At 30.1% G+C, this 25340-nt stretch overlaps 2 protein-coding genes across 3 annotated transcripts in view; one reads left to right on the top strand and one right to left on the bottom strand.

Annotated features, from left to right (window-relative positions):
- Positions 1 to 25340, top strand: part of LOC107446915 (ninein-like protein) — a 74912-nt gene that overhangs the window by 11968 nt on the left and 37604 nt on the right. Inside the window, exon 7 of the mRNA XM_087150270.1 lies at positions 22733 to 22805. Within this exon, the coding sequence (XP_087006396.1) occupies positions 22733 to 22805 (73 nt within the window). The remainder of the gene's footprint in view (positions 1 to 22732; positions 22806 to 25340) is intronic.
- LOC122268804 (XK-related protein 6) lies at positions 3682 to 22842 on the bottom strand. 2 transcript variants are annotated; one of them, XM_043039205.3, is made up of 4 exons: positions 22702 to 22842; positions 15649 to 16183; positions 5973 to 6205; positions 3682 to 4407 (listed from the first exon to the last, which is right to left on the bottom strand). In XM_043039205.3, the coding sequence occupies exons 2-4, from the start codon at positions 16176 to 16178 to the stop codon at positions 3803 to 3805; spliced, it is 1368 nt and encodes a 455-aa protein (XP_042895139.1). In that variant the 5' UTR covers positions 16179 to 16183; positions 22702 to 22842; the 3' UTR covers positions 3682 to 3802. The 2 variants fall into 2 exon arrangements, with proteins under 2 accessions (XP_042895139.1, XP_071037520.1); XM_071181419.2 differs by lacking the exon at positions 22702 to 22842 and adding an exon at positions 22530 to 22602.

Genomic DNA, 25340 nt, shown 5'->3' with positions numbered 1-25340 from the left:
CAAATTGATCAAGTTTTGACTCCTTTGCTCTAATCAGTCCTATCTATGTTAAGAAATAATTTATAGTTTCTGTTGCATTTATATAACTTTTTAATGTCAAAGATCATCATAAATGGTTTGGGTTCTATCTTAATAGGTTTTATCTATTAAATTAATTGAGTTTTGACTTACTTGCATTAATGAGTACTATCTCTGTTTAGAAACAATTTATGGCTTCTGTTGTCATTAATTTATAGCTTTTGTTCTTCTGTCTGTTGTCTTTTCTTATGTCAATGATTATCATAAATGGGGGTAGCATATACCTAATAATATATGCTAATATTAATAGGTTTTATTAAACCAATTAAGTTTTGACTCGCTTTTATTAATCAGCCCTATCTATGTTTAGAAACTAATTTATGACTTCTGTTGCCTTTGTATAACTTTTCATTTGTCCAAGATATGGTATGGGTATATAGAAATGGGTTGGGATATATGCTAATATTAAAAGGTTTTATTTATCAAACTATTAATGTTTTTACTCACTTGTAGTAATCAGCCTTATCTATCTGTAGAAATACTTTTTGGCTTTTGTTGCATTGGTATAGCTTTTCTTATGTTAGAGTTTATCATAAATGGGTTAGGATGTGTGCTAGAATTGAAACTTAAAATGTAAAAATTTTCAAATACTTTTAAATTTTTACAAAATGTAATGTAAAATTTTCTTATATAAAATTAAAAGTGGTTTTTTGTACATTTCAATTTAAAAAAAAAGGTTTATTTCCGGAAATCTAACTTTATAACTGTTTAAAATGTTAAAATAAACATTTATATACCTCCATTATTGCTAGTATTAGATTAATATAATAATATTTTCATTCTATTTTTTTCTTTTCATTTTCTTAGTTTATGTTTGCATGGTTGCCTAACTGTTTTTATTTCTTGGGACGTTTTTCCAAAACTTTAAAAGTGGTAGGGAAATAATTAAAAGCTTAATAAAATAATTAATGCAGGTTTCTGATTTTAATTCAACATCAATAATAACAAGTAATAATTTTTAATATGACTATCAAAATATTTTATTCATAAATTAATTAATACTGATTTCTCTTTAATATTATTAATAGCAAAAGCAAGAAATAACTTTTAATATGGTTATCGCAATATTACCCATTTGTTGGAAAACATAAATTTCTTCCACTATTTATTGAAACATATCAAGATTAAGTTTTAACTCTTTGATATTTTTAAAATGCTGAACTTTAACTACCAGTGTCAAATTGCTTTAACTTTTTTTGTCCTTTAATTATTGCTTTCTGTTTTAGATAGTTCTTTAGATATGTTTAATCTTATTTAAAAAAATTTGTAGTTTGACTTAAAATAAATCTGTACCTTTCATTCTGGTGTTTTCACTTTGAGGTGCTTTGTCTTTTAGCAGCAGTTTGGTTAAATTTTTGCTATTAAAGTTCTAATCTTTTTTTTATTTTACTAAGTTCTCCTTAGATAACATATTTTTTCATAGTCCAATTTTTAATATATCTTATTTATGTATTAAAAAAAATCAGTTTCCATTACATATATGTTAGTAATTTTTTAGCAGATTAGCTGTGTAAACATTTCACTCCAATTTTTAAAATCGGTTATGTCTATGTTGTTATGTATAAATCATAGGAGAAGATCAAAGAAAAGATATGTAATACGCTTAATTTAGATTGTAGCTCGTTTCTAATTGCAAAATACTTTGGTTCTTAGATTTAAATAATTGCTAATTGTCTTTTTCACTGATTATCTGACCTACATAATTCCTATGTATTTCTTATTTGATAGTCACTGTTAATATGTTAACAAAATTATGTAATTCAGGTAATGTTTCATAAATTTCAAGGTAGATTTTAACGTCTTTAAAATAGAGGTATAATTTTTTACACTGCAAGATCACATTAAAATTTTATAAAACTTAGCAGTTCCCACATATGTAGAGAATTAAAAATAAAACAAAAATCATAAACCTTAGATATTACTGGTTATATTTAGTTTTAAAAGAGTTTTTTTATAAAACATACAAAGTTACATGATAGTTCAATTATTTATAAAATGTATTTATTTAAAAATATTGCTTGAAACAGATGGAATATTTGTACAAACGGTATGTTCTACCAAAATATTTTATATATATTTTACTTTATGGTTGGATTTTCACATTCTGAGATGAATCTTAATGCTTCAAGAAGTCTACTTAGGGTATGCTGATTAATTAATTTTAATTAATTAATAAGTAGAGTCTTGATGGCTCAGCTAAACGCTGTGAGCTGTCAATGAGGTAGCTGGGGTTTGATCATCAGTAGTGACTTGAAGACCGACCAGTTTCAGTTTGATGAGTACCACATTGTTTGTGAAGTAAAGGCTATTTGTGTGCAATGCCGACCATATTGCTGCAATCAAGCACATAATAAAATTGTGGAGCCTTGACCTCCACAATTTAATGGCCATGGCCAACAATTTGCTGTTTTGGGATTTTTTAATTATTATAAACCTCGACACAAGACGTACTTTAACTAAATAAGCGTATCTTTATTTCAGGATATTCATATTCCAAAAAAGCCAAAAAAGTTTAGAATGTTTAGCATCTAAATATTATTTAATTTTAATCACAATTAGTTTTTAAAATATGGCAAATTACTATTATCTTTCATGTTTTGAATTTGTTAATGAGAAAACAAAAGGCATTGCAGAGAAAAAATGCATCTTTGCAACTACTTGTAAATGAGTAAATTAATCAACATGCTTTTAGTAACACTTCATACCATAAAGACTGCCTCTTAGTACTTAGCCAAAGGTTATTCTGGATGCTTTTTCTGTATAGGATGTATAACTTGATTACAAAATTGAAAAAAATAAAAATATAAAGAAATAATAGGAAAATATGGTGTCCATAAATAGTTCTAGAATAGTCAAATTTTAGATTTCAGTATTGAAAAATTAAAAGAAAAAAATTATTAAAAGAAATAATTATCAAAAAGAAAGTTTGACTCCAGTGTAACAGAGTCTAAAAGTTTCTGAGTTAGATGCTAGGGCTGTAATTAACAGATAATATTTTAGTGCTGTAATTCAGCGGTATAAAAACATTAAGTTTTAAAAATGTGGAAACATTTTTAATATTTTAATTTTTGGATGTTTTCTTATTTTGTGAATGATATTGAAACAATTTAAACCTTCTTTTACAGTTTTGGTCATCAGAATTTTTTTTTTTTTTACTGCATGTGTTTAAATTTTAAAAATTATTTATATTTTTCCTGAAAGTAGTAGCGATCAAAAATTTGAGACTAAAATTTCATGCCCTGTCTTATATAACTTAATCTTCGTACTAATTTTTATAAAAAAGCTGAAAAATAAGTAACTTGACTACTGCTTTTTTTTGGTTCACTTGGTAGAGGGGTAGAGGGATGCAATGTGAATTTTTATAAGTGTATCTACAGTGCAACAGTATTTTTTAAAAAAATTATAGACTATTCAGTTTATGTTATCTTTGTTGTCAGAGACAATTTACCATTCTATTTTTTAGTTTTTATTTTATATCAAATTTTCATTTTTCGATTTAAAATGTATCAGTTGGTTTCTAAACTTTCTCCGATGGACATTGAATACTAACTATTTAAAATTGTTTAAAATGAGAGATTACTGCAGAAAAAAAAACCCAAACTGTTCTGTTTAAATCTCATCTAATTATGAAAATTTATTAACAAACTAAGCAGATTACAACTTCAGAGCGTCATCTTTAAACCCGACGCTGTCGGAGTATAAAAGAAGAACAATACTGCAAACTTCAACAACAATGGGCTGCCCGTTTTTCATTTGTCTGTTTTAACGTTCGGTGACAGAACCCATAATAAAACAACATAAAAACAATTCCACTTGCAAAACTAGAAAATACTGCTACAAGGGCTGGTATGTGGTACCAAACGCCAGGATCATTTCTTAGAAACCATAGAGTCATAAGGGTACAGTTCTCAGCAAAAACTATTGCATAATACGCTGAGTATTTATAACGAGTGGGCTCTGCTTTGACATTTAAGTAGTATATCACATAGGCAACTCCAATGACCATGTTGCACATGTATTCCTTGCACTGGTGGAGCTCTCCGTTTTTTCTGCAGAAACGGGTTTGTTGGTGCATCACCCAGATGGTCATGATGCCCCAGTGTCCAATGCAGAATGGAAAGAGCCAGAAGTGGTATTCCTTGGTGAAGAGGGCGAGGGTGCAAGCTCTAGACCCTATAGTGCAGAAATGCCAGAGGAACTGAAGCAACTTGCCGATGCTGTTGGGCTTCTTCTTACCCATCATGGTGCGATGGAGTGTGCTGTTGTATGATGTGATGGACAAAGCTAGTTGGAAAAGGGATGAAGCAGCACAGGCACCTTGTATAAAAACTGGAAAGAAATAACATGCAGTTAAAAATACAAGCTTTAGAGAAATTAAGTTTTTAAATCCATAAGATTAGTTGACTAGATAAGTGATGGACGGCTACACTGGTGCACAATTATAAAATTTGTTTATCCAAAAATAATTCCTTGCAAAAAAATAAATTTTAGAAAATATTCATTACTTTATTTAATAATAAATTTAAAGTTTTTCAATTCGCTTAAAAAGTTCTTGAGATATAGTGAAATACGCAAAAAGTGAAATTAACATTAGGGAGTCCAAACTTTGGAGTGCTTTCTTGACCAAAGTATTGGGCCCTTAAATCCCATATTGTGGCAACCCCCTATATTTGGGGGGTCAGATATCCGAATGCGCCGATAAAAAGGTATGTTTTTTTTAGAGAAAGTACGTTTTTGTGCCTTATTTCGTAACTTAGAATATCGTCTGCATTTATTAATTAGCATATTCGAGATCACCTCCTCGAGCTATTAAGATTGAGTCCTAGAACGTGAAAATTCGATCATTAGATAAGTTATTCAGCATAGTTTTTTTTTTTTTTTTTTTTTTTTTTTGCCTGTGTGCTGTACAGCGCGCAAAAATAAACAAAATAGCCTGAGTAACTTTTGATCAAATTATAATATTTTCCCATACTACGATTCAAAGGTTCAAGGGGGCGACCTCAAATATGCTAATAAGCTAGTGCAGACGATATACATAAATGCGTACTTTCTCTGAGTAAATATTCCTTTTCTTCTTTTTTTGTTGTTGAGGGATTATGATTTCTGTCACCCAAAGTATAGGAATTTGCCTTAATCTCGGAAATATGGTCCCAATAGTTTAATCATGAGGCCGGTCCAAAGTTTGGTCCCCTTTTACCTTTTAGTTAATTTTACTTTTTGCATATTTTGCTATATCCCGAGAAAATTTTCTAGCGAGTTGAAAAATGTTTGCACGTAATTATAAAATTCGTTTATCCAAAAATAATTCTCACGAAAAATAATTTTTAACAGCTATTCATTATTTTATTTAATTATAGTTGGAAAAGTCCTGAAAGATATAAAAAATTTAATTTTATATGGCAAAATACAAAGTTTGATCGGATTAGGACGAATAAGTTTGAAATAGTTGAGAAAAGAATTCTAAAAAAAAATCAGATATTTAAAATTTGATTTCTCCGAACTATATAGTCGTGAAAATCCGATCATTAGATCAAAAGTTATTCAAGCTGTTTATTTATTTTGCGTACTGTACAATAATGGGCTATTGTATTCTAAAAAACTTCAGAATTAAAAATTCAGGAATTCTAAAAAGGTGATATTTAAAATTTTATTTCTCGCGAACTAAAGCACGTGAAAATCCAATAACTAGATCAAAAGTTATTCAGACTGTTTATTTTCACTGTACAATAGTGGGCCATTGTATTTTGCTATGATAAACAACTACCAATTTTTTTTACTTCGCTATTTCAACATATCATCGTGTGAAAAGTCCAAACAATATGTTCCATATTTCACACATTTTGACTCGTAGATTAAATAATTGAAAAAAACAAAAAAAAAAAGAAAGAACTTACTTATGACTTGCTTATCTTCATCTGTTCTCTGGGCCAGCGTATATAGCTGAAGTATTAGTTGTGGAGCTGATTCTAAAAAACTATGCAAAAGACAGAGGGTGGCTGTCTGTTTGTCATCTTTTATAGTCATTTGAAGTATTGCATTTTTCCTCTTCCGCGCTTCCATCACACTTCTGTGTTCTCTATCCTCTAGTCGTTCTTTGCAGAGGCACTTGCACAGCATGTGGATATATCTATTATGAAAATTAAAATAAACTTTTAGTATTTTAACTCTTAAATTGATGAATCAAATAATTATGTATATTTGCATTTAACAATTTTGCAACTCAAGAAGAAGTGAAGTGATTATACCTGACCAAGTGATTTAAACCAGTTTCAATTGGATACTTGTAAGCAACGTAACGCGTGGGTGTCGATCCTGATTGGCTTCTGAATCGACAAATGCAACGATTTACCTATGATGACGTCACTTGCAGGTATCCATGCTAATGACATGATTTTAAGATCCAAGGCAGGTGATCCATGGCAGGTAATGACATGATTTTAAGATCCAAGTATATTTTAATTCGGTCATCTGAGAATTTCTCAGTTAAGCACAAATGAATGAAATTTCAATTTTATATGTACTAAAAACGTTCAGCAATTAAAATTTAATGAGTTATTTACAAAACTTAATTTAATAGCACATTTACAATACTCAACGTTTAGAAATTTAATCAACCCTATTGAACACAATTAGTTAGGCCTTTAACTTAATCGAAATTTTGTAAATCATTTTTAGATATTATGAGTGAGATTCTAGAGTATGTTTTGCACTCTAAATTCTAAGCTCAAAAGTTTTTATTGTCAAGAACGCTGTAGATTTCTTTATAATACCAGGAAACAAATGAAAATAAAAAAAATTATCAGAAAGATTAGATGTTTAGCTCTTTATAGAACCATTTTTTTAATATTAGTGTTATGTTAAAAAATATTTTGTGATTGATTTAGATTAAAGAAAAATCATTCAGCTTATTAGCTAAAATTACTTTTTTTTAAGACCATTGTTTTTGGTAGAAAAGTGGATGGAATTCTTCAAAATTTTACCCACTGTAAAGAATTGGACTTATAATTGAACGTATTTGCTTGAAAATAAAAGAAATAATAAGTTCTATGTTTATAACTACAAATTAACTTGATGTGAAATGAACAAATTAACGAACGCATAACGCACGAGTGAAATAGCTCCCAGTGTTGGCCTCTCTTCTTGATCCCTCGATAACCTTTACTGTGCTCATTTATGTAAACAAAGCCCTACATTTTTTTCTGCAGTTATCAGCAGATGGCGCACAAATCATAGGTGAGAAAATATCTTCTCGTCGACACATAAAAATTAAAGAGGTTTGAGGGGAATTATACTTCTGACGGCCTTGTTAGGAGTTTATGCCTCTTTGGGCATAAATATTCTTGTGCTGATCCCAAGTTGCAGCTATGGTCTGTTGTTCCTTATAACTAACCCCTGTTAGTTATTATTGCTGTACAGTTTGGGGCTTGAAATGTGTAGCAATTCGTTTTCTTATTAAATAAAATTTGAAAAAAAAAAGGAAAAATTTTTTTAAGAATAATTGTCTCAATTTTTATATGTAGTCAATAAATTACCTGAATTAAATGAAACTACTTAAAATTTTCAATAGTAGATTTTTATTGATTTTTAAAATTATTTGTTTAACAAAAATATTCTACATTTAAAATTTCAATTTGAAAAATCCAAAATTTGCATACTTCAAAAAACTCCTTATTTGAAATATGCATCATATCAAATAGCACTAAGCAAAATGAGCTTTTCAAAATCAATTCAATATTTCTGGGAAGAGGTAAAAATTGGCAATTTCAACATAGATTGGAATAGATCATCCGACTCTCCTTACACTTTTAGCATGTTTCAAAAGTTTCCACGGAACCTTCATCAATACTATTTTTGAAAAGAATTAAATCATGATTATTTGATTAAATCATTAATCAATTAAATAATGAATGATTTAATTAATATGGAGGAAATAAATTTTTTTTTTGTATATGTTATAAATATAAAACATTTTTCAGCTGATTATGTTTAATGGGGGAAAAAAAACTGAATGAACAACTTTTCTGAAAAAGGGTGCAGTATTGGAAGGAGCTCTAGGATTATTAGGAATTCTAGGTCAATCTAGGATTTTGGAAAAATGCTTTTCTTACTTTTTATTCCTTTTTTGAATGAAAGTTAGGTACTTACTTTAGTATTTTAAAATGTTCTACCCTTAAGCTTATGTGCAGGAAAAATATTTAAGTACTGGAATTTTGAATTTTGCACAGCCCGCTTAAATCGAGGACAACTTTTAAAACTGTTTTTCTACAAACTATATTTTTCAAGTCTGCTAGACTCATAACTTGAATTACCTTACTTAATTTTCACCGATTGAATTCGTATTTAAACAGGGCCTTTCAAATGAAAATATTAACTGAAGTACGTATGATTAATATTTATTTTTTTGCACTGTTTTTTGTTATATAATATTTTTTTGGAATTTTTGATTTAAAAAACACATTATTTTATCATTTTTGCATGCATAAATAGTTATATATATATACATATATATATATTTGTAACTTAGCCCTCTTCATCTTTACTTAAAAATTGCAAGCGGCCAATGCCTCCTTCAAAAAGAAAAAAAAAACAAACATTCATGACAAAAAAAAAAGAGTGCTATACAGCAGTGGTGCGCAAACTTTTTTCGACTGCGACCCCTTTTGCAGAGAGAAAATTTTTGGCGACCCCTAGAGATAAATGTTCACAAATACGATGTATATTTCGCGCATTTCTTTCGTTTCATCGAATAAAAACATCATCATATTTGACTCATATTAATTTTATTTATAATGTTAAGAAAAATACTTTTTGTATAACACAAAAATCAGTAATTGCCCTTTAATGAGATGTATGTGGCTGCAAGTTTCTAATTATCTCATCGATGTTTGGATGTATGTTGCTAATTGCAATTCGCATATCATCTTCAGGGTTTAAACGCGAGAGGTATTTAGTTTTTATTGAAACTAGTTTGCTAAATCCAGTTTCACATAAATACGTTGATGCAAATTGTATTAACACTCTGATGGCATTCTTGCATAAAACGGGATATTGTTTTTCCACGGATAGCCAGATGGAGAATACATTACGAAAATACATACTCAAAGAAAGAGTGGACAGCATGAAATTGCAATTAGACAGTGAGTGACGGCGCTTCACTCTTTATATGTACACTGTATAGTATGTAGCATGCAGGGATAATGCATTTCATAAAAATTTGTCGACCCCCAAAAAACTTCTGGTGACCCCCACAGGGGTCGCGACCCCTAGTTTGCGCACCACTGCTATACAGCACCTATTTTATTTTCTATTGCTTTGGAAAAATTTACATTTGCAGTTCACAGGTTGTATCACGAAGAATCTTCATTAAAAATTTTCATTTATTCCCTTAGTTTTTAACGAAAACAATATCCTTATTCCGAAAATTCCTATAATATGGTGCTTGATATTAACCCTAAAACTACTAACTTGATTTAAAAGGCTTGGTGCATAAATATCGTAATAACAATTTATTATTATTATTTTTTTAAAAGTGAGTAAATTTTTACGTGTAATAATGTACCTTACTTATAATTTGATAGCTTTATTCTTTAAACTAATCACGAATTCTTGCTTTAGTTCGTAATCGAATAATTCATACGCTTTCAAAGATATATTAGACTAACTTTTCGTACACGGAGTGTTTACTTGAAGCCCAAGAGGCTTATCAGTTTGTGCAAAATGCATAGAACGTGCATGGTTCTAATCCATTAGGAAGATGAAGACTTGATTACGTGACCCATGTTATGAATAATAAAAGCGACGTGACTAGTCGAGGCTTAAGTGCTTGTTGTCGATAATAAGTAAGATTTCGATAATAGTTTTGGTGCTGGGCGTAATGGATTCAGCCATCTATTTTTTATCTGCTTTCTTCTCTCATTTGTCATTGTTATGCTCCCAGATGCGATTTTTACTCATTTGTTACATATTCAATTGTATATTGTGTTAGGACATGTTGTGTTTATTTGTTTTTTAAAGAAAAAACTCAGAGTCATATTAAAATTGAATGTGTTTTATGCTTTGAAGGCAGTTAAAATGTAGCGCGTTTAAATTTTAGTATACATTGATTGAATTATTTTTTTATTTTATTTCCAATGAGCTGCACAATCAGTTTTTCCCGATGAGCAGACCTAGTGCGTTCTCCAGAGGTGGTATCCACTCTTTCAGGACCACCACAATGGGTGAGATACCGTTGGTTATGTTAATTTTGACGTCTAGTTTCTGCCACACTAGATAGCAGCACCGAGACTCTATTTGGATGCTAAAGTGCACTAGGAATTTAATTTTGCCGGGAATGCCAAGAGCCAATAAGGCATTCCCAAGACACGGTTCCCAGCAGATCACCGAAGTCAAGCATCACTGGCTACGGTCAGTGTGCGGGTGGGTGACCACTTGGATCAGTCTGCGTAGGGACCGAGGGTGCGCGGTATTGGTCCTCGTTAAACTGTGCTACCGTAAAGTACTCGACTTCGCGCGCAGGTCGTCGGGCTATCGAAGCGGGGGTGCCATCCCCTCCGCAGAGGATCAAAATTGTGATGGCATGTCTTCGGATCATCCTCCGAGATGTTTCCCAGACCGTCGCCAATAGCCCATTGTGCAGCTCTAGTGCGACGTAAATTAACAACAACAACAACGACATGACCGCTGAGGATTTTCTGCAGAAAGGATTTTCTGCTGAGGATTTTCTTCCGGAAATCCAGTGTCTGGGCCGGGGATCGAACCCGCAGACTTGGGCTCAGAAGGCCGACGACAAACCAACTGCGCCACCCAGCCACCATTAAATAATATAAATGTTATTATGTACCACAAGAGTCGTGGTAGCCCAGTGGTTCGGGAATCGGACTTTCGTCCGGAGGGATCTGGGGTTTGATCCTTGACTCCGCTAAGACCCACCGAGTACATGCGATATACCTGATCGCAAAGTCTGCGGAATCGTAAGTCCTGTGGTCGGTTGCTGAGCTACACCACGGATACAGGGATATAAAGAAAATTTTCTTCCCCTTCAGATCTATGTCTAAAATTAGGACTTTTTCACTTTTCAATAAGAAAGAAATTAGGCTGTAAATTGCATGAAACCGTATATCCATAATTTACATATTCCTGTTATTACATTGTTAGAGTCCGGCCAGCCGAGCGGTTAGCGTGCCTGACTGCGAAGCCATAGGCTGCGGGTTCGAATCTCGCTCTGGGCATGGATGTTTCTCTCTCTCTTTGTGCTGTCCTCTGTTGTGTGTGAGTATGATGTGTGAATGTGGCCCACCCTATAAACGGGTTTGTGGCAGTGTGGCGTGGGCAATGTTGCTCGCCTCCGTGACTTTGGTTCACACGTGCCCACTGGTAACGCGAAATGAGCAACAATTCTGGCATAGTATAGGCAAAGATTCAAATTCAGTGCCTGCCATTGGAAAAAAAAGGAAAAAAAAAAATGTTAGAAATAGTGAAATTTTTTGCACCCATGTGGTGCATAGCTGAACCATATTATTGTATTTCTTAAACTTGATTACTCGATACTGTGGTTAAACTTGATAGGAAATCTGGTGCAATTTACCACCTTCTTATAGTTGCTGCAAATTAGCACCTAATTATGTTATAAATGTGAAGTTATAAATGTTATGATTTAACGTTAACCGATTTTTCTGAAGGTATGACTAAAGAAATTTAATTAAATGTGTTCCTTTTCAACTTTTCTTTGTTTACTCTGTATTTTATCTCATTGTTGCGGAATGCTGTTGTGAATCTCTTTAAACTCCAGAACTGTTGGCGTTAGGGTACTTGAACTTGGAAACCGAAAAAATCGTTTAAAAACTTTAATTATTTCGGTTGGGAAAAATTTTTTAAATTTTTATTATTTATTTTTTTCGCATTAGTTTAACATTAGCCATTATTATAAATTGAAATGTAAACGATTCAGTTTAAGGTTTATCGCAGTCTCTTTAATAATTATTTTTTATATTTCCCTTATCAACTTGAATGACATGTGTATCAGTGTTATGTCACCGAATTAGTGCTCTTAAAGTTATCTGAAATCTATGATGTTGTTTATAGTTAATAAGCTTTTAAAGCGTGTTTCTTTGAAAAAAAGGTGCAATTTTTTATCCGAAGACTTAATGAATCTTAAGACGAAAAATTATAATATAAAATAATTAAAAAACAACTTTTCTATGGATCTGCGTAAAAAAGTAATAAATAAAATATTGCATGTAACGTATAAAAATCGAGTTGATGTAGTCTCGGTTAATTTTCCAGATATTATAATTGTTCATTTTATTTGAAGTTTACCTTAAAATGTGTTGCAAGAATTTCTTACATAGAAAAAAAAAGATGAAAGGTTGAATAACAATTATAAATCTAAATAAACCAATGACTTTACATATGCTTTCTAAAAAAATTTTATAAGAAATTCTTGCAATACATTTTAAGATAAACTTTATATAAAACGAACATAATAATACGAACATAAATTCTTATAAATCACGCACGATATTTTATTTGTTGCTTTTTCGTACAAACCCATAGAAATTAAAAACATTAATAAATAATTAAATAAATTATTATAACATTACATTATTTATTAATTTGGAATAGATAGAAGGGAAAATTTTCTTTACTTTAAAATAAATTCAACTCTTAAATTTCCCTCAAAGTACTGGTTCAAAATAAAAATAAATAAAGGAAATTGAAGAAAATAAATAAATCTAACGGTAAATTGGAATAAATGGTCACAATTTCACGATTTTTTCCCTTTCAATTTTCCACATCTTTTGAAATGCTTACTTTGAAATATCATCTACCAAAAGAAATTTTTAAATCTCTAACTCTGCATATGCTCTTTTCCTAGATATCTCATTGCGTTTTTTTTCGAAATCACTTTTTTAGAAGTGGCCGATTAGTTTCGGCGTAAGCGTTCAACCGATGAATTTAATTTTTTCCCCTTCACTTTATTACACTGTTTTTATTGGATTCTAAACCTTTAATTGCTTCGGTTTTTGTAAATTAAACTTTTTCAAAGAGTGCAATAAAATTGAAAGAAACAAGAAAAAAAAAAAGAATCTTTTTTTTTTCTTCTTTTTCTTATAAGTTGCAACCGTTTAGTAAACTTTCATGTCAGTTTTGCGAAACTAGATTTCGGAGCGAATAGAATCTAAATTTTTTTTATACGTTTCGCGTTTCAAGCAAGCGAAACTAAAAAAATTGCATTTTTTTTTTCTCGAAAATGTTTAAATATATGACTTTTTTGAAATTTTATTGCTCAGAAACCGTTCGATCATTTCATTTATATTTAATATTTTGTCATTCAAAATTGCTATGTTTTAAATGAAGTAAAAATTTGTTTAACGATTCACAAAATTTTTCGATTATTCTTAAATAAAATGCTAAAAATAATAATTAATTGATTATTTTTTTTACATTTTTACAACTTTGGATTTACGAATTTTATAATTGTGTGCTAAACTTTTGATTCGCTTAATTTCACAGATGCTGAAATACAAAAAAATAAAATAAAAATAAATGCTTACGGGCCCTTAATATCGACCGCTCCCCTGGCTAAACTATTGAGATCATATTTTCCAGATTGCGGCTACCTCACCCCTATTTTGATGGTCAAAAATTTAAATCCTTCTAAAATGTATATTCAGAAAGAGTATGTTTTTGAGTAATTGATTAAATATCATATGCGATAAAATCGTAAATTTGGTGGATAAAATTTTGTTTTGGTGAATGATTTTTTGCACTAGAAAAAAAAAATATTTAAATCGATCTTCAAAATTATGTTAAAATAAATTTTTTTAAACAAATTAATATTTTTATTCGATTACAGTAGTTCGATATATATATATATATATATATAGCATTATAAATAGAAACAAAAAAGCACGAAGAAAATTAAGAAAAACAATAAGTTTTATTTATTGCTTATGAGCTGCAAGTAAATAGAACTCATAAAATAAGTTCAAAATGTAGAGAAAAACAAGGGAAAAATTATAGAACGATGAAAAAAGGGGAAAAAGAATAATAAAAATAAAAATTTGTTAAAATTTTTTGAACATTTCCCCCACCCCCCGGTTTTTTTCCTTTTTTTTGTTATTTTTATTATTATTTTTCTTTCCCCCCTTTTTTCATTGTTCTGTAGTTTTTCTCTACATTTTGAACTTATATATAGATTAGTTTTTTTTCGGATGTAAAAAACTTTATTTGAATTGTTTTTCTTTTAATTTTTTACTTCATAATTTTTCTTCTTTATCAAAGATTGTTTTCGGGCCGATTCAAAAGGTTTCTCTGTTCATGTTGGCAGTCCCTGCATAGTGTGTAATAGAATTGTTAAAAATGAGCTTTCTATTATGTGTGTTATTTTATTCAAGAAATAAATTTTAAATTTGAATATTAAAAAACAATTCTAAAAAGTCTCCATTTTATTTGAAATTGTTTATTTTTTTTCACTTTGACAAAGTATTTTAAGTATCATTTACTAATAATTTGTGGTAAATTAATATATGTCTTGGGTTACAAATTACTCTTTAGTAGAGTATGGTTAATTGTGCTAGCATTTAATTTCTGAATTTTTGAATGTTTTTTTACGAAATGATATGAAATTCCAAGTTTGCATTTGCTTCGCCCATTAGGAGGAAAAAAGTTTAAAAAAATAGAACATAATCTGTGATAGTCTGCAAATGTTAAAAAATACTTGGTAAAAAAATCGAATATATACTGTAGATTATTTCTGCTACTAAACGAGTTTATGTAGTACAGCACTTAAATATTATAGACATTTAAATTTCTCATATTTTTCACTAAATACTTACGCTTTTTGTTTTTTTTTTAATATAAAATTACTAATGTTTTTCTCTTAAAGTTAATTTTTAGAGTATGCGGTATCTTTTATTTTTAAATAAAACTTTTTATGGTCTCAGGTGCAATTTTATATTACTATAATATATTCTTAAGTTATATAAACAACCAGTTTAAAAAATGGGATAAAATTGTTTCGCTTTTTCTTAAGTTTAATTTTTAGCCTAAATTTTAAAATGCTGCACATCTTCCAATTTTGAACATTTTTTTAAAATTAATTTTACTATGTAATCTTTATATTTTGCGGAATAATCGATAGTGCTCGTTAAAGTGAGGAATAATCTGAAATTTTAAAAAAAATATTAATTTCGAGACATTATAAAAAGTTACGAAAAATTTTTGAAAATTCCAAGTCTCACAATTTTTTTCCAGAAATACTTTTTTATTAAAATTATGATATTATTATTAACATGTCTGAAATACCTAAGCACTTGAAGCTTTGAATGAAAAGTCTTAGTGTTTTATAGGGATTTAAAATTGCAGAATTATAGTATAGAGAAAATTAAATTCAAAGTTTTTAGGAACACATTAGGACTACGATAGCATAGGTTCATCCGTAAGAATTGTTTTTGCTACATAAATATTTGTCGTACAGCTCTAAAATTTTGCAGGTATATAGAAAACAATGTAAAGAATAATTTTAATTTAAAAGTGTTGAATTGTAATTATAGTTTAAGTTTGTCTTACCTGTACAGAAGACCAATGCAGAAAACGTGGAAGAGAGCGCGGATGACCCACGTGGTCTTGCTGACTGATGTGTAGATGGAGGCAGAGTTTCTTTGATTTCGTATGTACCAGTAAATACTGAGGACATTGACTACTATAACAGAAAGAAGGACGAAAGTGGCCGTCAGGGCTGCCCAAAGCACTCGCTTCTCGGCCAGTAGGACATAACAAACTACCAAATCCGAACCCAGGTCTCCGACATATCCCACGATGGACAAAAGGATGTCCAGACAACCGAGAGGGGAATATTGTTCGCAATACTCAAGTGTTGAGATGGACAGAGGATTGTTCTGTGGTACTCTGATGTCTGGGGCGATGATGGCAATGGCTGTCTCGTCGTAGCTAGGGTCAAGACGTAGTCCTCTGGGGGCTGTTGGGTAGTGAGGTGCTGATGACAGTGTAGGGCCATGGTGTTGGGAATGGTGGTGTGGTGGTTTCTGTAGCGTCCGATAGTAGGGAAGCTCTTCCAAGAGTTCCACTTCGTTTATCATGACCCCTGTAATAAAATGAGTAAATATTTTGTAAAACACGAATGCGCATGCATATTATTAAGCGACCAAAGAAATTTCGTCTTTACTTTGGCAATAAAGTACTGAAAATTGAAATAGCAAGCGAGTGAGCAGTCATAAGCTTTAACGTAGATGTTTACAAATTTCTGAATAACAATTCTTTGCTTGCTTGGGTCACGAAAAGCTGAAACAAACTGAGCTATAAGTTGGGCAGACTGGGGATTTTAATGTGAAACACTTAAATAGATAGCCCGTGAAAACACTGTTGACAAACGCAAGACAAATTTAATACACATATTAAAAATCAAAATACACGGCAACAGATCACACGAACAACATATCTAGTCCATAGGAACAACCCATCATCTCTAAAACTATCCTTAGCTCACAAAATCTACCAGTCAATGTTCGTTTTCCCGCTGAAGAAAAAAGTTTATTTCATTTTCCCCATGAGAAGTTTTTTCTTTTACTTTGAAAGCTCCGATTCTTATTAGCAGAAATGAAAAGTTCGAAGCGAAAAATTAATATCAACAAAATATATATTTATTTTAATTAGCTTTATTATGTGTTTTATTGATAAAGAGTGGTCATTTATCGGTCATTTTCTAATCTTTTTCTTTTTTTTTAATACATTTTACGAGAGAACTGTAAAATGTGTTTGTATATATATATATATAAACACTCATGGACAAAAAATTTAGCACACCAAGAAGGAGTCGTCAAAGTGAAACGAAATTTAACATACGTAATGACTACTTTGATGTAAGTAAATGATTAGAAAATCAAAGATTATCGTTTTTTTTTTTTTTGATTTTCTAATCATTTACTTATATCAAAGTAGTCATTACGTATGTAAAATTTCGTTTCATTTTGACGACTCCTTCTTGATGCACTAATTTTTTTGTTCATGAGTGTATATATATCGAGAGAATTTAAAAATTTTATAGTTCTCTTGTAAAATGTATAAAAACCTAAGAAAAAGCATTTTCGGCTGCACATCTAGCAGGGAATGACGCCCTGTAGTAGATATTTATTATATTTAATGTATGTCATTTGTGTTAGTCCATAAAAGGGTCGTGATATTTCGTAATGGTTTTTATGGAATGTGTCAAAATACCGAAAAAAAAATTCTTGCACAATTGTGAGAAAAAGTGAGGTGTCCATAGGAACAACCCAAGTTTTTGAGTCTCCTAGGAAGATTACACACTTCAGGTTAATGGGTCCCACAACACCCGCGATCTTTCCAACTTTTATTTTTTTGCAGAAATAATTTATAACACCATTTGATTTCTTTGCATCATGTATGTAAAAATATCTGTGTTTGTCGCCGCAAATGCTGTCTTGTACCATTAAATTCTATGTTCAACTGACCAAGCTTGTAAACATTTTAATTTAGCTCGTTATGCTTTTCGTTACAACTTTCAAAAACCTATTTATATTTTTTAAATTTTTTTGTGATACAATTTTATTAGAATGAAAGGAGGAAAATAAATTTTTTTTAACAAATATTTCTTGCATGTTAACGATTCTTGAAAAGGAAATCATAAGTTTTCTAAATTCAGATTAATTTTTTTAGTATCCCATTTATATAATAAAGTGTCAATTTTATGTCTGACTATTTTTTAAAATTGCAAACGATTTTTTTTTGTTAAAAATCTGTAACAAAAAATGTTTCACTGCTTTTGTAACATATATTTTTACTCTTTCATTTCTTAAGTAAATAAATAATTATTTTCCTAAATATTACGCAGACATTCGTAAAAAAATAAGAAAAAATGCTATTATTAAAACAAAAGTTTAATTCCAACTTCAACAGTAATGTACAGTATAAAATTTTAATTTTTTTAGTATCCCATTTATATAATAAAGTGTCAATTTTATGTCTGACTATTTTTTAAAATTGCAAACGATTTTTTTTTGTTAAAAATCTGTAACAAAAAATGTTTCACTGCTTTTGTAACATATATTTTTACTCTTTCATTTCTTAAGTAAATAAATAATTATTTTCCTAAATATTACGCAGACATTCGTAAAAAAATAAGAAAAAATGCTATTATTAAAACAAAAGTTTAATTCCAACTTCAACAGTAATGTACAGTATAAAATTTTAATTTTATAGAAACGCAGACGATTTTTCCATTTCATATGAGATAATGTTTTGGTTAGAAGTCAGAATGCAGTAATTAATAGAGAATAAACTGCTTATAATAATGTAAGTAATCAAATTTGTGAAATAGTAATTGCAAGCAATAATTTCTCAATAAAATTAAAGGTAACATTTAAAATAGTTTTTTAATCATTAGCTAGTATTAAGAGTTTATTTATTTCTTAATGCTGGCACTGATTGATAAAGCATAGAGAACTTAGCTATGGTAATAAAATTCTTAAAAATTATAAGATAATAATAAAACTTACTACAATCTGTTGGTTAGAACAGTTTGTCACTAGAAAATTTATTTGTTTTATCTCATTCAAAAAGAATAGTTTAAAATGAGAAAAGGAGCATATTTTTTTGAGAAAACATCCTGAAATGCGAAATTTTGGAATCTCGTTCCAATTTTAAATTTTAAACTTCTTGTTAACTTAAATGTTGTAGCTATCCACTTTTTGATTTACAAATTATTCTACTGACAAAGGAAGACAAATAATATTAATGAAAATTAAACAATCAAACAAATAAATAGAATTAAGTTAATGAATAACGATTGATTGAATTATTATTTATGTAAAGAATTTATTTCATCATGCATATTCTCTGTTCTGAATTTTATAAAATCATTTTATTCCGTAGTTAGACTAACTAAAGTTATCTAATAGTAAAAATGCAACGTTTTATAAACTAAGATCTTGTCTTTTCGTTTCATTTTTAGTGTGAAAAGTCGATTAGTTAAGGAATCAAACAATAAACAGTTTTTTAAAAAAATTTCAAAAACTGAAAGAGAATGGTCTATTTTTATGTGTGTAAAAAATTAAAAAAAATGTAAAAACTTTTAACGTAAAGAATTGACGTAAAATTAAATGAATATAAATAATGAATATAAATACGTGAATTAACGTAATAAAAAAATGATAACCAACTTAAATATATGTAAAAAATTAAAAAATTAACTGCTTTTTATGATAGTGACTCATGAGCATATGAATATAAATAATATATATGAATATATCGGTATACTTTGTGACAGGTATGTTGAAGTTGTATTATTTAATTTAAATTTATTTGAAAGTAGATTAAAATAATTCTTTCAAGTAGTCCTAATTTTTCTTTTTTTTAACAAAAATGTAGAAATTTGCAATCATATGTCAAAATATTACGATTTTTTTTTCAATTGAATCTCAATTAATAAAGATATTTTTTTATTTCAAAATCAAAAACATAAACACATTTTGTTATAATTGATTCAGAAAATTATTCTCTATCAAATTAATTCGTTGATTTTTTGAAAAAATGTTCCTTTTAGCGAGTTTTATATTTATATGTGCAAACATTTTACTATTTTTGTTATTAGGTTTCATCCTTTTGAATAAAATCTCAAGAAGTACAAATTAGAGACCTGTACTTCCAATCGCTCTCTTAACTAATCATTTTGGTGCCACATTTACTGGATAAAAAAGCACCCTAAAATTTAAGTGTTGAAAAGAATGTCAGGGTTGAAAGAGGCATTATTTCGGGTCTAATAAGGATGGCTTAATTAATTAGCCTATTTAAGCGGTCCATCTCGAAAATAACGATTGCATCTTTGTACGTAAAAATCAGAAGAAAGGTTATTAAAAATTAGTCTTTTTATCTTTCTTTCTTACCCTCTTTTTTTACTTAATAGATTAGTAATATAACTTAGCAACCATGAAATTTTGTTTTTAGTTATCATTGCGTGTTAAATTCTATCTTATAATTCTCATTTGTCTTGTTAAACAGGAAAAAAGATAAAGAGTGATAAGAAATGTCTGTTATTTTCAACTTTATAAACTATTTTGATAAATACCTTATACATATGTCAATATAAATTATTGAATTAATAATTTATGATTTTTAATTAATAAATTATTATTATTTAGTTAAATTATGACAATAAATTATAATTATTATTAGGTTAGTTTTAATTAATAAATAAAAAGATATATGTAATTCGTTTCGTTTCCTTTTTTTCTCAGTCAAAACAATTCTTATTAAAACACTTCTTGTGTAGTTAGTAGATGTTTACTATATACCGGGTATTTTATAATCTCCGCTCTTACTCTATATTTTTAGAAACCTTCTCAAAAAAACTAATCATTATTGAACCAAGTATTGGACGCAAGTGAATGATTTAAGGGGAAATAAAAATCGAAAATATTAAAATCTTGACATTGATTATCTTTGAAGTTTTATTACTCAAATAAACTTGTTTTGTGGGAGTTTAATTGTCTCTTTGCTCCATAATTTTTTTTACTTTAAAAATATTAATTTGCAACTTAATGTGCGAGGCTTTATTTCGTGTTAGATAAAGATTTTTAACAAGATATGTAATAAGGACAATAATTACAGAGCATCATATATTTTCCAATCATTGCTGCACGATGAAACTACACTAACTATCCCACATAATATTATTAAAACCATTAACTCTATGTTTTCACATCTTAAGTGACGAACTTATATAATGCCTATTGACTGAGGAAGGTTGAGGTTTTTTCTTTTTCTTTTAAGAAATCTGAGTTTTAGGAAAATAAATAAGTAAAAGATCATCTGTTTGTTACCTCAAGATGTTGTTATATTTCATTTCACTAGTTATCTTTTTGACCAAAAGCGGAAAGTGCTCAAAATCGGGACGTACGTCGCAGAGCAATTTATGTTTAGAGAATTATTCATGTCCACTTTCTCGCAGAACAATTTTTGTCCAAGTTTTATGAAAATATAATATGCTGTTAGTAATTTTCATTTCATTATGTAGGCATTTCATAATGTTTTACTTAACTAATCAAGTTTCCTTTTTTTTCCAACTAAATTTATTTTACAAAATAAAATTTCATTAAAAAAAATTGTAAATGTTTAGCTATTTCGTATTGTTTAGTTTTGATGTTATCCGTAGAACATTTGTAATTATTAAGTCGTGTTATAGAACATTCGATATAATTCTGTTTCTGGGCCTTTTTGTAACCTTGCATAAAATAAGATTATTCCATTTTTCGCACTATCAGAGAACGAACGTTAATTTTCTAATCACTTGATTATTTTTATTATTAATCCTATTTATTTTAGTTTATATTATTTTTTTAAGTATCGTTATTCGGAGTATATTGTCTTGCAAAGAATATTTGTTAATTTTAGAAAAAAACCCCGCATTGTTAATGTTTTTAGAGAAAAACTAAAAGTATTTAAAAATAAATATTATATTACTTTATAAATTGCAGTAATTGTGGATTATGTAGTTTTATGTCAACCCTTTGACGCATATGGGACACCGGTGACCCTTATATATTTATGTATTCTTTTTTCTGACTCTCTAATTACTAGTAAAAATATATTTAGGTATTTTTTAATGATAAAAGGCAGTCCTATAGTTATGAAAAAAATGTGTTAGATTATTGAAATTATATTTGTACTAAAATATTTAGTCCAAAAAGAGCAGTTTTAAATTTTTTGTCATTCCTATTCAAAACTTTTTCAATAATTGATTTTTTAAAATAAGGAAATTTCAATGATGAACTGTTTCTCTTATATCTAAATAACTGCGAATAAGTGCAAACTTTGTTTGGAAAAACTTACCTTTTGTGCAGGAAAAAAAACACACACACACACTCACTAGTATTTTATGCTAAATTTCATAACCGTAAATTATTAAAAGCTAAATATAATATTTTTCACTTATTTTGACCTAAATTGATACAAAATAGTATAAAAGATATGTTTAGTAATACAATTTTCTGCTTCAAAAGATTAAGCTTATTGTCTTTTTTTTTTTTTTTTAATATTTTGCAACTTCATTTGTTATAAGTATTTGTGAAAAATTCTAAAATGGTATAACATAAAGAAAAGTTTTTCTAGTGTCGAAAATGTATAACAACTGAATCTAGTAGAGTTAGGATCCGTAGTTAACAAAAATTGTTCATTCAAACACGTCCATTTTAATTATAGCCTCTCAAGTACATCAATTCTAATTTGAAGGCAAACTTTTTCAAACTGATGGTTGAAAATTCTCCATGGAAGCAAAGATGATCTTGTTTTGCGCAAGCGCATCTCTAGAATTTTTGGCACATCTCCCTCAACGCATTCGAATCCTTCTGCCCGAACTAAACTTTCAAAAACCGATGCTCTTCTCGCGTGTTTGTTCTCATTCATACCAATGATCTCACCTGTTATGTACTCCCTACCCACACCTGGTTAATAAAGCGGGTCCCCCAAACAGACCTAAAGGTATACAGCCGCTTTCTGTCGATGATGCTTTTGTGTCGCGCACGCGCACCAGTTTTTAAAGTCCCAACTCTCTCTCTCTGTTGATGATGATGGAAAAAGAAAAGAACTCACCTTCTGAGATATTCTTTTCTTTCTTTTACAGGTATGCGGACATCTCCACCATTCTAGAACTTTGGGAATCTCTGGAAGTGCCTTGTACGCCACAGTTGCTGGAAGTAAGTACGATTTTAGTTGTATGTTTTCAGTCTCCTCAAGACGGGCTACCCGAGCGTGTTGTTACCAACACCACCACCACAGCCGGCTCTGTGCCGCCCTCTGTGTGTGTGTGCCTGCCTTTCTGACGCGCGCGGCGCCCCCTTTTTCTCCCCTTGCGCCGCCCCAAGCTTTCCTCCATCCCAAACGCCAAGAAAGACCCAATGCAACTCGGACATCGATTTTTTTCACAGATCATTCATAGCTTGATCTGCATTGAACTCTCAGAGCCAGTTTCGTTTCTTTCGTGTTATATATATATATTATATGTATTTTTTGCCATTCTTTTTTACATGGAGCTTCGGTTGTTTTACCCATTGGGCTATCACTGAATGAACCCGAGGAGGGCGCAAGTTCGCAATTGCCTCACCCCCCTCCTTTCGAAGGAAAATTTCCTCTTTCCGTCAATTTTGACAAAGAGAATCGATATCTCGATAACTTGGAGGGGTGGACGAGGGAGCTATGGTGGATGTGTAAGTGTGCGGACTGTGTATATATCCATCCTCATCCTCCCGTTTTTATTCTATTTTTTTGTTCCAAGGCGTCTGTGGTCGTTCTCTCAGAAAGTGCTTTTCCCTTGGGAGGTGGATGTGAGGGGGGTCTTATAGGGGTGTGCTGGAGTACTCAGTGATGCTCAAAATGAAGAAGGCACATTTTTAATTTCCACTGGCCCAAACGTCTTTTTTGTTTTTAGTGCGAAGGAATGTTTGATCGAATGAGGGAAGCCGGAGGGGGAATTGATTTTGGGAATCTCTCTCTCTTTTTCCCCTTATTTCAGTTCGAATGTAGATATATCTGTTCTTCTAGGTCGATAGAAAATTCGGAGAATGCTTAGTTCGTTAGCGTTCCCAACCTTTCCTTTCGTGCGTGTACGGCCGTGATTGCACCCCTATCGTGTGAATGGAATTTCAAGCATGTGATAATCAATGGTAGAAGCGTTATGTTAGAACGAAAGTTTATTTTTCTTGGCGGAGAATAATATTCAAGTTGATGGAAACGAAAAGAGTTTTTTTTTTTCGCTTTTTCTTGCCCTTACTCTTACGAAACACTGAAAGTTGAAATAGACTCTTTTTTTTTATTTGTTTGAATTCTGCTTCTGGCTTCAAAGCTTGAAGTAGATGATGAGTTTTCTATTTTCTATTTACAAAGTCGACGCTTATCAGATGAAAATGATTTAACACCCCCCCCCCCATAAGTATAACATTTTTGATTTATATGTTACTTAGCCTTTTGCGTGTATTTGACATTCGATACCTCTGACTTTTCGCATACATTTATTTTTTTAAAAATATTAACGTAAATTAAAATATTAACTCAAATATTAGTGAAAAGCAATGGCAACACATTTCGTTATTATTCTTATTCTCAAAACAATAATGCATTCATAACTATCCCCTCATAGAAAGAACATTATATTTAGAGTACAGTCATCGTCCATTTTCCATCGTTTTTAACCCCTTTGAGATGGGCGATTCATAAAAGCAAAATCAAAATCAGGATTGGAAAAATAAATAAATTTGGAAGTGATATTTTAAATATGGGCATGGCTTATTTCAGTGTTTCCCAAAGTGTAGTACGCGTACCCCCAGGGGTATGGGGATAGTTTAGCGGGTGCAGGCGTTCTTACGCGAAATATCTTACAACAAACAAAAATCTCAAAAAATTTTAATAAAAAAACAAAGAGAGAAAATTTACGATTTTTGTATTGACTATTTTTTGTTGAGTTAACAGTTAATAATTAGTGGTGTCAACAGTCAGTTGTGATTTTAAACTTTTGTGCAATTTTTTTATCAGAGCAAAAATAATATCATCCTTTTCACTGATGCAAATAAACTTATTAACAAAATTTTGTACAAAAAAATAAAAATAAACAAATTTAAAAAAAATACATAAATTTTTTTATTAGTGGTACACAACGTTACGAAAAATTTAGAAAGGGTACACTAAAGTCATAAGTTTGGGAAACACTGGCTTATTTGAAAGATTTATTTTATTTTCATTTTGATCAGTGTTGATCTGCTAATCACATATCTATGTTAGTTCAAAGTGGTTTTATTTTGGATTATGTAGTGGTGAATTAAGTATATTGAACTATTTTATTTTTTATATTATTTTGTATCCGTCGTTGAACAGCCGACTCAATTTTGGGTTTACGTCTACTAATGTTCTACTCCGTAGCCCTGTAGTTTTGAATCCAATCCAGAATACAAGGGAACTCCTGGATCAAGTATTGGATGAAATTTGCTTTTGTAAATAATTGCCTTCTTTATTGATGGAATTAACAAGCATTTGCGTTACATGGAGAGAGCCACAAAACCTTTCCCAGTTAGCCTGACGGCAAGGGGACTCTCTAACCCAGAGGTCGCCAAAGTGGTCTATATAGACCCCCAGGGGTCTATTTAACATAAGCTGGGGTCGATCTGAGCCAGGGGGTCGATCCGAACCGGAAGAGTCGATTGATCGAAGGATTATCAGTATTTTTCAGATATGTGACAATT

The sequence above is a fragment of the Parasteatoda tepidariorum genome, chromosome 8, assembly GCF_982258835.1.
Source record: "Parasteatoda tepidariorum strain Cologne lab strain chromosome 8, Ptep-v5.0, whole genome shotgun sequence".
NCBI lineage: Eukaryota > Metazoa > Arthropoda > Arachnida > Araneae > Theridiidae > Parasteatoda > Parasteatoda tepidariorum.
This window is presented reverse-complemented; position numbering and strand designations above follow the sequence as displayed.